Raw genomic sequence first — 13,639 nt, 5'->3', positions numbered from 1 at the left:
AATGGGATTTATATTGGCTGCAGGATTTCATTTTTAAAGTGCACCCCCTGCCCACTGCTAACTTCACTCTATGGAGCAAAGTGTCCCATTTCAGCGAGCTCCATTACTTTACATAGGAGCCATCTTGCCACTTGCAGAGACTGCTCCTTTTTTATGATAATTCCACCAGGGCAGCCCCTGCGAGGGTTGGTGAGAAAAACCACATCTGAAATTGGGAGGTTTCGATAATTGGGCCCTTACATGGGAGTAAGGGCACTAACTAGAATTTATTGGAACAAATGAAAAGACATGAGGCAGGTGCCCCCACATGGACACACACAGTATTCCACCTCTCAGCTCACATACATTGATCAATAAGACAGTCTCAAAGTGTTTACTGTCAATTCAAAGGGACTGTGTACTATGCTTTTATTTTCTCCTATTTAATATGTTCCTAATTACCCATTGTACATAGTTTACAATTAGCTCCTTGACCTTTATTTTGTAATATGAAAATGTTGGGTTTATCTGTTGTATCCCCATCCCCCCATTTCCAAGTTTTGCATAACCAACAAAGTTATATTAATACACTTATTACATATGTGATTACCTTGTATCTAAGCATCTGCAAACTGCCCCCTTATTTCAGTTCTTCTGAAAGACTTGCATTTTAGCCAGTCAGTGCTGACTTCTACGTAAATACACAGGAGTGAGCACAGATATATATATATATATATATATATATATATATATATATATACACAGTATCTCACAAAAGTGAGTACAACACTCACATTTTTGTAAATATTTTATTATATATTTTCATGTGACAACACTGAAGAAATGACATTTGGCTACAATGTAAATTAGTGAGTGTACAGCCTGTGTAACAGTGTAAATGGGCTGTCCCCTCAAAATAACTCAACACACAGTCATTAATGTCTAAACCATTGGCAACAAAAGTGAGTACACCCCTAAGTGGAAATGTGCAAATTGGGCCCAATTAGCCATTTTCCCTCAGGTGTGAATGGGGAGCAGGTGTGTTAAATTTGGTGTTATCGCTCTCACACTCTCTCATACTGGTCACTGGAAGTTCAACATGGCACCTCATGGCAATAAAACTCTCTTAGGATCTGAAAAAAAGATTTGTTGCTCTACATAACGATGTCCTAGGCTGTAAGAAGATTGCCAAGACCCTGAAACTGAGCTGCAGCATGGTGGGCAAGACCATACAGCGGTTTCACAGGACAGGTTCCTCTCAGAACAGGCCTCGCCATGGTCGACCAAAGAAGTTGAGTACATGTGCTTCCAATTCTACACATGCTCAGCGTCATATCCAGAGGTTGTCTTTGGGAAATAGACATATGAGTGCTGCCATCATTGCTGCAGAGGTTGAAGGGGTAGGGGGTCAGCCCCTACGCTGCACACTGCATCAAATTGACCTGCATGGCTGTAGTCCCAGAAGGAAGCCTCTAAAGATGATGCACAAGAAAGCCTGCAAACAGTTTGCTGAAGACAAGCAGACTAAGGACATGGATTACTGGAACCATGTCCTGTGGTCCGATAAGACCAAGATAAACTTATTTGGTTCAGATGATGTCAAGCGTGTGTGGCGTCAACCAGGTGAGGAGTACAAAGACAAGTGTGTCTTGCCTACATCAAGCATGGTGGTGGGAGTGTCATGGTCTGGGCCTACATGAGTGCTGCCAGCAGTTCGTTGAGGGAACCATGAATGCCAACATGTACTGTGACATAGTGAAGCAGAGCATGATCCCCTCCCTTCGGAGACTGGGCTGCAGAGGAGTATTCCAACATGATAATGTACCCAAACACACCTCCAAGAAGACCACTGCCTTGCTAAAGAAGCTGAGGGTAAAGGTGATGGACTGGCCAAGCATGTCTCCAGACCTAAACCCTATTGAGCATCTGTGGGGCATCCTCAAACAGAATATGGGGGAGCGCAAGGCCACCAACATCCATCAGCTCTGTGATGTCGTCATTGAGGTGTAGAAGAGGACTCCAGTGGCAACCTGTGAAGCTCTGGTAAACTCCAATGCCAAGAGGGTTAATTAAGGCAGTGCTGGAAAATAATGCTGGCCGCACAAAATATTGACACTTTGGGCCCAATTTGGACATTTCTACTTAGGGGTGTACTCACTTTAGTGACCAACGGTTTAGGCATTAATGGCTGTGTGTTGAGTTATTTTGAGGGGACAACAAATGTACACTGTTATACAGGCTGAACACTCAGTACTCTACATTGTAGCAAAGTGTCATTTCTTCAGTGTTGTCACATGAAAAGATATAATAAAATATTTACAAAAATGTGAGGGGTGTACTCACTTTTGTGAGATACTGTGTATATATATATATATGGAAACAATGGTAGAGGTGAGCGCACTGAGAGGTTCTATAATAACTAAACGAGTGTATTAAAAGTTCAACATATGAGTACCTGTGCAATGCTGAATCAAAGCACGCTGGGGAGAGCAGGCAAGCATTGATTGTAGGAGATCTGCAGCTGTGGCGTTCTGAGCCCGGTCTGTAAGCCGCTCCAAGTAACAAAATAGAAATCCAACAAGAGTTGAACGCACAAATAGCGCAAGGAGACTCCAAAGTTAAAAAATACTGACTTTATTGTAACAAGGTAAAAACATGACAGCAAAGAACGCAGCTGACATGTTTCGTGCGGTTGCGCACTTGATCACTCAATGAGTGATCAAGTGCGCAACCGCACGAAACATGTCTGCGTGTGGTCTAGATCGCTGACATTGTGTCTATTTTCTTTTTTATAGTGCTTCATTACAGCTGCGTTCTTTGCTGTCATGTTTTTACCTTGTTGCAATAAAGTCAGTATTTTTTAACTTTGGAGTCTCCTTGCGCTATTTGTGCATTCAACTCTTGTTGGATTTATATATATATATATATATATATATATATATATATATATATATATATATATATATATATATAAAAGAAATACATGAACTGCTGTCTATCTGTGAAACACTGTCCAAATGTACTGAGATAAGAGGCAGCCTTCAAGGGCTTAGAAATTAGCATATGAGCCTACCTAGGTTTAGTTTTCAACAAAGAATACAAAGCATGTTTGATGATAAAAGTAAATTGGAAAGTTGTGTAAAATTGCATGCCCTGCCTGAATCATAAAAGTTTAATTTTGACTAGACTGTCCCTTTAAGTACTGGTTATGTAAACAAGAGGTTTTTTTTTTTTAAGAAATTACACTCTTAGTGTGCGGTGTGACTGAAAGATAATAAAATCTTTATTTTCCATTAGTCTCTCGAAGATAAGGAGAATTTTGTGTAATTATAGAAATATAAGATGTCTGCTCTCCCTGGAACTTCAGCTCATTTGATTAGTTTGTAGTTTCAGTTAGCAGAGACAGCTAATTCATATACAAATATATGACCAAAGGAGCAGTGTCCCATACTTTATAATCTTTGCAGCTGGTATAACAAGTCATTGTATGTAAACAAATTAAGTGGAAAACTATTTTAAAGTACACTGTCCCTTTTAGGTTTGGAACTGTCACATCTAGAGTTAGATTAAGGCCTAACAAGCAAATTTAAAGGTTATGAGACTTTACAAATAAATCACTAGTAGAAAGAGCAGAATAGTACATACAACATTTACTGGTGTATCTTTTTTTTTTAATCAATTAAATATTAACTGTGCATTAAAATGTGTAGAGCTATGTTGAGTTTTAATGTGTTCACTGCAGAGGTTGCACAAAATATTATACTCGGTCAAGGTTGTCTGAAATGTTGCACACAACTGTATATATGTTTAATTGCCGTCCTTTCATATGTAGGGTACTGATACATTACACTAAATTGCAGTTATACCTTTGTATTTTTCTGTTACAAACGATTAACTAGAGGTAAAGCATTGTAAAATGCTTAAACTTCCACTATAAACATAAAAACAGGTACTGCACATACAAAGTAAGGTGTCATGACATGTTGTATACAACTATGTATCGCCATATAACGGACACAAACCTTACATCTAAAGAGCTACAATACCGACCTTAGGTTTAATTACCATGACAAAAATATTTTGTTGTGAATTAAACTAAAATCATTCTAACATGTTTATGACATGATAAGTTGGAATTTAGATTATTGGATTTTGCTGAAATGAGATATTTAAAGGACCAGTCAACACAGTAGATTTGCATAATCAACTAATGGATGATAAAAAGACAATGCAATAGCACTTAGTCTGAACTTCAAATGAGTAGTAGATTTTTTTTCCTGACAATTTTAAAAGTTATGTCTTTTTCCACTCCCCCTGTACCATGTGACAGCCATCATCCAATCATAAATGCATACACGTACCATGTGACAGCCATCAGCCATTCACAAATGCATACACACTTATTCTTACACATGCTCAGTAGGAGCTGGTGACTCAAAAAGTTTAAATATAAAAAGACTGCACATTTTGTTAATGGAAGTAAATTGGAAAGTTGTTTAAAATGGCATGCTCTATCTGAATAATGAAAGTTTAATTTTGATTGAGTGCCCCTTTAAAAAAAAAAAAAAAACAACAACAAAAAAAAAGTATTTTTTCCCCAAAACTTTCAAGTGGAAGATCTTTATGCATTTGCCTGAGCCGCGTTTTCTGTAATTCACAGCATAATATTAAAGATTTATAGTTTTGTTTGCTAAAATTTACATCTTTAGAACTCCCAAATAAAAATTTAATTCAAACTAGAAAAAGCAATATCGGTGTTCCCACTAGGTGACGCTGTAGATCTTCATGGTTGTTGATTTCCTGGAACGTGATATTATCGCTAAGAATCTATGGGGTTTTGTCATGGAAGCTGAGTAAAATAGGAAATTTCCTTTTGGAATGGTCCATAAACCCATTACATCTATAATAAAGGTGTTCCATTTCTCTTATTTTTCCTATAAAATATGTAGGTTTATAATTAAAAATAAATAAACACATTAAACCCTTAGCTAATTAATGCATTAAATATTGTTTACAGAGCTGTTACCTTGTTTGATAACTGGACACACACACACTCTACAGTGATTATCGCATATTAATATCCAGCCCTTGAAGTCAATTTTTAAAATGTAACAAAAAAATATAACGTGGTTCATATAAGAATCGTGAACTACTTAATCAGTTGGTTACTACAGTAAATGTAAAGAGTAATTTACTTAGTGACTGACTTCAAAAGCATAACTGTGTCTGCGATTGCATTTATGTAGTACTTAGGCAGGAAAAAAAACAATTACTTTGAACTTCTTGTCTTCAGCCTAGAGACAGTAACTATAAAGGTAGAAAGTTATACCCCAGTCTGAATATCACAGTGGCACCAAGGCGCCTGGAAGTAGTTTGCTCCCTGCAAAGAGTAGAGGTTTGCAACCCTCTGTGATGAATTACCAGGGAGGCAGTAATATGAGTAAATACTAAGTGATCTGCTACTGTATGGGGGTAGGGGGCAGACTGTCTTCCTTGTGTGGATGATAATCACTTCACACTTAAATAGGTGACATATAAGTGCAATAATGTGAGTAAATAATGACAAAAGGTGAAGGATAGAGGTTTAGTTTAAACATTACCTGAAGTGTTCTGGGTACTAATAAGATCTCAAGTGATTGAATTATCCAGGGTTCAGTGTACCACAATGAGACAGTGAGTCACCCAGGGCTATAACCATGTGACATTCTTATCAACACCCAGCTGCTGATCACGATCTTGTGCCCTGAATTCCTCACCACTCCTGCTACCTTTATTGCCTGTCTGTCATTTTTTTGATAGCGAATAACCTAAATAAACTCATAAACGCGTGTCATTTATCAAGCTTAGTGTTAAGTACCAAGGAGAGGGGTGTTCTGTGGCATGACCTGTAATATATCAGTCAGTGTCCAGAGATATAATCTAGTTTATACCATCAATAAGCTGTATCGTAAAAAAAGACAATTGGTGCTGGCATTTCTCCACTGTTATAACTAATACCCTACATGTTACAGAATAGCTTCCATTTCCAATGATTTAATACTTCAAAATGTAACCCTCCTGATAAATCTGTACGTAACGTGTTACAACCATTTATTTACTCACATTTAAATAAGAACTGTGCTGTGTGAATCTCTTCATGTTCTATAAGGGGTCTATAATGTGTTATATGTTTATTAGAAAGTAATAGTTTAAACCGTTCAGGCAAATACAACTCTTATACAATAAATTCAATGAGCAAGATTCCTAGTAAATGTCATGAAATAATCTTATTCCCAATGTGCGTTTGTGTGGGTGGGAGTTACTCAATATAACAAGAGGATTTTTGTTTTTAACAGGAGTAACAGTTTTGTTTTCAACGAATGATTTTCACAACTCTTGCAAAAACATAAACAGTGCACACGCGTGTTCATGAGGTGTCAGACCAGTTATATAGCAGAGTAATAAATGGTCTTATTAGTACAAATAGGAGAGAGTGCCAGGCTTAGTGACAATGTGCTAGCCTGGGGCATGTAGCACTGCTATAATGGCCAGTTGGTCTCTGGTACACAAGGCGCACACCTGTACTGTGAAGTGACGTACTTGGTGCCATTTTGAAGAGTTGAAGCAGTTTACACAAGTTGGGACAGAGTGTACTTATTGGTGCTGAAAGGGGTTAAAGCCGCTGCAGGGAAAGCCCTGGAACTCGCCCAGCCCCGCACACTGCGCCTTGGCAGCAGCTTCTACTCCCCCGTCATCTTCACTCAAGTAGTAGGCGGAGTGATCTCAAGAAGACGTCACACGGGGGAGGGTGCAAGGGGGCACGATATATACACAGGCGGCACACGGCAGTGCTCAGACACAGTCTATCTGACATCCAGACACTATTAGAGCAGTGTGCAGTATCCTGCCCGGGACCGCGCACACCTACTAGTATCACACAGCAGCACTAAGCTCCGGAGAACAGCACCTGCGGGCTCCCGACTCCAGAGCGCAGCACCTGACGGCAGAGTGTTACCTAGCAGCAGCAGACACAGCTGTCACATGTCCATGAGCGTGGAACCGCGCTGCCTGTCCCCCTATGCCAGTTGGTGCTTGGAGCCAACTAACTTTTACGACCAGCGGTTAAGCGGCTCCCCAGCCCCTTACAAGCCCAGGACCATGTGTGAGGAGCCGCCAGTGAGCAGCAGCACTACCCTGGCAGAGCTCAGCGCCGCCACAGCTATTTATGACGACGAGAGCGCCATAGACTTCAGCACCTACATTGACTCCATGTCATCTGTACCCAACCTGGAGTTGTGCAACGATGAGCTCTTCGCTGACCTCTTCAACAGCAACCACAAGGCGGGCGAGCGGGCAGACTGTGGTGGGGACTACTTAGCCAGTATTCTGGCCCTGAGGGGCGGCCCAGCTCTTAAGAAAGAGCCCGAATGGAATGGCAGCGACTTGCCCTGTCAAATAGCCACCTGTGCCCAGACCAGCATGAGCCTCCGACCTACTCCTCCCACCTCCCCAGACCCCTGCAGCTCCAGCGCCGCTAGCTCTGCCTGCCCGTCCCCTTCCTCCTCAACCTGCGGCGGGACCGGCAAGGAGAGGTCCGGTAAAAAGTGCCTTGACCGCTTCAGCCCAGAGTACCGGCAGCGGCGGGAGAGGAACAACATTGCAGTGAGGAAGAGCAGGGACAAAGCCAAGAAGCGCAACATAGACATGCAGCAAAAACTGCTCGAGCTCTCTTCTGAGAATGAGAAGCTGCACAAGCGCATAGATCTGCTCACCCGGGACTTAACCAACCTCAGGCACTACTTCAAGCAGCTGCCCCCCACAGTCACCAGCTTCCTGCCCAGTCTGGGGGGAATTGACTGCCGGTAACCTGTTGCTTGTTGCTCACCCCCAACATGGACTATAACTAGTGATACCTCAAGGACATCTCAGCAGCAGGGGTGCCTGCACATGAACTGTAACAGACTGAGCCATAGACTATTACTTTACTTTTATAAATATATATATATTATTTTAGTGCAATAAGACAATCTGACTGTATACAAAACAAACATATGGGCATGATGGATGTCCTGGTAATGAAGCTGACACTGCTGGATTTAATTTGCAAAGCTATGGGTGTTATAGTTGGGGGTGCATTGCCTGGTACTAAGCTTTAAGTATTGCAGGATGGGTGACTAGAAGCAGAATGCCTTGTAAAGCTGGATTCTAACTATGCGTTTAACCAATTGGCTCCAGATACTTCTGGAAGCCAGTGGGTTAAACAAAGCTTTTAGTGGTTAGTAATGGGTGCTGAGGGATAGCAACCACAAGGCAAATTCAGTTCCAGTTGCAAGCATATTTGTCAAAAATTACAATGTGATTGTGGTAGATAATATAACAACTTGGCTGTCAGAGACCCTCTCTGCAGCCAAGGGGGGTGACATTAATTTTTCAACTGGAAAATAAAAAATCATGTGAGACAAATGCTAATTTACAAATTCTCGTTATGAAATTATATGGTCAGAATTCATATCATGTGATAGTGGCGCAAATTATTTAACCCTTATTGCATTTCTAGTGCCTTTACAAAGACTTGTGCCTTTTCAAGTAAAATATGAATTGTATGTTTGTTCAGGAAATTGGCTATAATGCTTAGCTGTTTTGTGATTTATTTTCGTTGTGCCTTTAGGTAAGCATTACAGCCAATGGCACAGGTGATCTTTATGATGCACAGGCAGAATCCTGTAGTTGGATGTACTGTATGGGAAAGGCACACCAAGGAGAGTGCCAAACTGAAATTGTGCTGGTCTTCAGTTTCATTTATATGAATGTGTAGCCTTATGGGTGTGCTACCCCTGGAATGTTTTTATAATCTCTTTACACCCCTAAAACAAAGCTAAACATTTCCCCCACTTCCTTAAATTATTTTTTTTGTAATGCTAGTTTTCTACATTCTATACCGATGGTGCAGCTATGGTACGTTTAATAAATATATATATATATATATATATATATATACACAGAAAACTTTGTATTGTAGATATTAGGGAAAAGAAAATGAGCATGCTCAACATTTTTTATATGACCTTTTTACAGTATTTGTTATAATAATAAATATCGAAAACTATGCTTTGTCTCTCCTTGTTATTTCTTTGTGATGCAAAAATGAATTGTCACTTTAATGTGCTGGTAAGGGATAAATTACACAGATATTTGGCATAAATCCAACATTTCTCCATAATGCAGTCTGGACAGAAATCTGCCAGTTACACATGAACACTCATTGTCATGCTGACATGCAGGGTATAGGATTATCCTTTAGATAATTATGTGAACAAAGTGCCACAACTCTGGTTAATGAGCAACTAAAGTTATGTTAGGTGAATGAAGGGAAATGACTTGTATGTCTATACTTTATACATCAGCATTTTTATTAGAGACGACCTGTCTGCACACAAAGCAGGCACAGCTGGAGGTGAAGCTGGGGATACAGGTGTGTGATCTATAACTCTGTTACAGTCACCCTAATTACTGCAACAAAAACACTATTTAGCATATTCCACATTATGGTTCATAAGCAGATATGGGTGTAGAACTGAAAAACTGGTATGAAATTACATAACGCAAATATGCCTGAAAATCTATCTAACATCTATCTCTAAAACACACATATCTATCTGACGTGCTGATAAACCAATCTGTACATAGTCCATAACAGATTTAACAAGGCATTAACATATTATCATAATCTAATATTTATACTCCCGACTCCAAAGTCTAGGTATAGTATTTGCACTAACGAATTAATGATCAATCCTGCATCAGAGCTCATATTGGTTAAGCCACCTAAATCGTGACTGCAGTCATAGGGAGGCGAAAGGTTTGATAAATCGAGCCCTTTATAAATAATCTTTGCTACAGCTGAGCTTGTGATATGCTAGAACCTTAAATTGTTTCTTACTTATAATCTTAAAAAATAAAGAAAAAATAAAACCATAATGTTACAAAACTCAATTCTCTGACTTTCCTTAATAAATAATGGTGCTGTACCAAGTATGAGTAAGAATAGCAGGAATTTGTTTTGTTACAGGGGAAACAAGTGCTATCCCTTTTAGACCAGGGTTCATTAAACAAACAGAGGCACAAGTATAATGCTTTATTTACATATAAACAATCTTCAGATATGAGATGATTTGCGGTTGTGCAGACATCATGTATATTGAGTGGTCCTTTAAGATAGGGGGATAGAAAATAATATCAACCCTACTAGTCATAACCAAAGTAAAACAATAATTTGGCTTGGAATCCTGGGGGCGAGGGCTCCAATACTCCTGAAATTTGACTTCTGGCTCCAGCCTTAAAGGGGCAGTAACATTGTATTTTAAGGCTGTGTACTCCCTGTTTATTTATAAGGTTTCATCCATCTGGGTAAGTGCTTGGTATGTCAGTGAGTTGGTTTTGTTGGATACATGGCCAACTGAACTGCAGTAACTGTTTAATCACCAGAGTAGCAGGGTGCATTAAGAAATATATTGATATAGACATTCACAAATCAAGTAATTTAACAGATATGATTACCTGCTTGATTGCCCAGTGTACACACACTATTTTAACCCATTGACTGAACAGAACGCATACTGGTTGTCAAGGAGTTAAACCACCACATTGCACAATGATCTAAACCCCATTGATTGACAAGAAACATACAGAAGTTAATTAACCCATCAATTACACCATTTATCTTGTAATCCACTGGGGGCATGTGGTATACTATACTTGGTATCAGGAGTGGAAGGGAGAGGTGGAAGAGAGAGCAGAGTTTGACTGTCTTGTGGAAGTAAATAGATGAATTGGTGCAAGCAGAAGCAGGAAAGGGGGGAGGTGCTGTTTTGAGCTCTTCACCTTTATTGGTGTACTAGGGACCAGAAATGCGTTTTGTGGGTGCCAGGACCCATTTTCTAGCTACATCGGTGCTCCTTTTTCTGCAGCTATGGGGTCAGCCATGCCATAAAATACTTTGCTTGTACTTATGTAGCTAGTGCTTTAGAAATAATACTTTAATTCTTATTAATGAACAGAAGTACAAGAAAATACAGTGCGTGTGAATCTTTGATTCAGTTATAAAGCATTGGAATGAGGTCCAGAATTTACAAAAATTACACTTTTTATATGAGCATGATCTAATCTTACAATGTTATCTTGCAGACAGGCCACCAGTGTGTTCTGGATATTCTGACTCCTGCCTATCTATGTATGCAGCAGTCACCTTCTCCATAAACGGAGGATTTTCTCTGGGTTGCAGGTTTCATTTATTCCTTCTTATACTTTGTTTGACAACAATCGCTTAGGGTTTCTTTTTGGCCACAATCAGTCTGTACATCCAGAGCTCCCAACTCAAGGCCCACAGCTTGGTGACTGAACAGAACGTTTGAAAACAACTTGCTTGTTTGGTCCAGTAGTTGACCCGGGTTAGCAAGATGTAGACCCCTTGTTTGGCTTTGGTACATGGATGCAGCCACATGAGGCTATATTATATTTGCTTGTTCTGTGTCATATTCTTCATACTTTAATATGAGGCTTTCCTGAAGGGTCAGAGATTGAGATGTGCACAAAAGCAGATGTTTCAACATATTTCTTTTTTTCAAGCACTGTCACATATTTACTACAACACAAGCTATAAATGCCACTGTAATTGAACAATCCCCTTACTTGTGAAAATATATTATTTTAATAATCCTGGAAAGATGCTAGTTAACTTTAAAATGTACATTATAGTCACTGAGACACTAGAATAAACGTATTCGCACTCATTGTTCATATTTCCTATAGTATCATCAGACTGGAGTTTCTGCTTTCTATACATTTGTAAAAGAAAGAGAACCTCAGTGTATTAATGCAAACTATAGTCCAATAGTGATGTTCACTGCTTGAGGAAAAAAGGAAACAGAAGTAACTAGTCTGTGGTAATTATCAAATGCCATTGTATCATTTGTTAGTGTGTTGTAAGAAGATACTAACAACTAAATACTTCTATTGGTAGAACATCCATCATAATGTGAATGCACAATTCCATATGACTGTCACATTGATGCTTTACTTTCATGTTGCCAATACATAAATGTGCACACAATAACAAGTAATGTTAGGCGACAATACTTGCATAACATTCTGTGTGGCATATAAACGGTTAATAAACACAGAGGAACAAAGTAAAATGAACTGGTTTGCAGATATGTTTTTTTTTTCTAAAACTAATTACTAATCAAGCTGAGTAACAGTTGTTCAGAAATCACTGCATTATTTGCAGAAATATGCAATGTTGTGTGTGGTACGTAAATGGTTAATTAGCACTAAAATAATTGGTCGAAATAAATGGCTTGCTCTGGACATGGAAAACATTTTTTCTTTCATGATTCGGATAGAGCATTCAATGTTAAACAACTTTCAAATGTATTTCTATTATCTACATTGCTTTGTGCTCTTGGTTTCCTTTGTTGAAAATCATACCTAGATAGGCTTAGGAGCTAGCTGGTGATTGGCTTACCAATGTGTTTAGCTAGCTGCCAGTATTGCACTGCTGCCCATTCAGTAAAAGGATAACAAGAGAATAAAGTAAAATTTATAATTAAAGTTAATTCTAACGTTTTTTTAAAATTGTATGTTCTATGTTAATCATGAAGGGAAAAAATGGGTTTAATGTCCCTTTAAATAATTCCAGCCCAAGTATGCACACTAAATTATATTGTGATGTACTGCAGTTTACATATAAATGTGTGACTTATATAGGGATACTTGTACATCCTGTCCTTAAAAATGAGAACACCTTTACCCTGATCCATGCATGGGCATTTGTGTATGAACACGGTTACTAAATCTTCCAAACCATCACAACTGAAAGTCACTATTTTTTTATCAAGCCCGTCTCATAATTACAATTGGATACATAAACTATATAAACTAGTGCACCAGATCAACGTGTTGTATCTTTCAGCAGTTATAATTTACACAGTTGTCATTTAATGCAATAGCTGCTAATGACTATACAGCCAACCACTTAATAAGGACCAGTAAATCTCCTTATCAGCTTTGTCAGTGCACCGCCGCTAATTTGTGTATTTATGATGTCACATACTTACTATTCTAATGGCTGAGTCCTTGTTTCATTTAAAGGGACAGTATACACCAATTTTCATTTAACTGCATGTAATTGACACTACTATAAATAATAATATTCACAGATACTGAGCTAAAAATACAGTATAAAACGTTTTAAACTTACTTAGAAGCTCACAGTTTAGCTCTGTTGAAAAGGATAGCTGGAACACCCACTGAAAGTGTTTCTATAGAAAAAAACAGCAGATACTCCCCCTCCCCTTCCTCTGCATATGACAACACTCTTTACACAAACAGGAGCAAGCTGGAGTAGGTATACATCAGTATTCTTCCAAAACTTTGGGGCTTGGTTAGGAGTCTGAAAATCAGCCACTATTATTTAAAATCGAGCAAAACTATATATTATTTTTTTTAAAATAAGCTGTATAGGCTATATAAATGGAATATCTAAAAAAAACATTTGTGCAAAGAAAAATCTAGTGTATAATGTCCCTTTAACCATCCTACGGTCTAATAATGTCTGTTTGCTACAATTAACAAAGAAACAATCTAACTGGAACATGATTCTGGCAGAACCGAATGGGGAAAT

The 13,639-nt window shown here is 38.7% G+C and overlaps 1 protein-coding gene across 1 annotated transcript; it reads left to right on the top strand.

Annotated features, from left to right (window-relative positions):
• Positions 1–6,801: 6,801 nt before the first annotated feature.
• Positions 6,802–9,064, top strand: CEBPD (CCAAT enhancer binding protein delta). Its single transcript, XM_053715027.1, has one exon. The coding sequence runs from the start codon at positions 7,000–7,002 to the stop codon at positions 7,822–7,824; it is 825 nt and encodes a 274-aa protein (XP_053571002.1). The 5' UTR covers positions 6,802–6,999; the 3' UTR covers positions 7,825–9,064.
• Positions 9,065–13,639: the final 4,575 nt, after the last annotated feature.

This window comes from Bombina bombina, chromosome 5 (genome assembly GCF_027579735.1).
Source record: "Bombina bombina isolate aBomBom1 chromosome 5, aBomBom1.pri, whole genome shotgun sequence".
In the NCBI taxonomy this organism is placed as follows: Eukaryota; Metazoa; Chordata; class Amphibia; order Anura; family Bombinatoridae; genus Bombina; species Bombina bombina.
The sequence above is the reverse complement of the archived record's forward strand: the minus strand, read 5'-3'. Positions and strand labels throughout refer to the sequence as shown.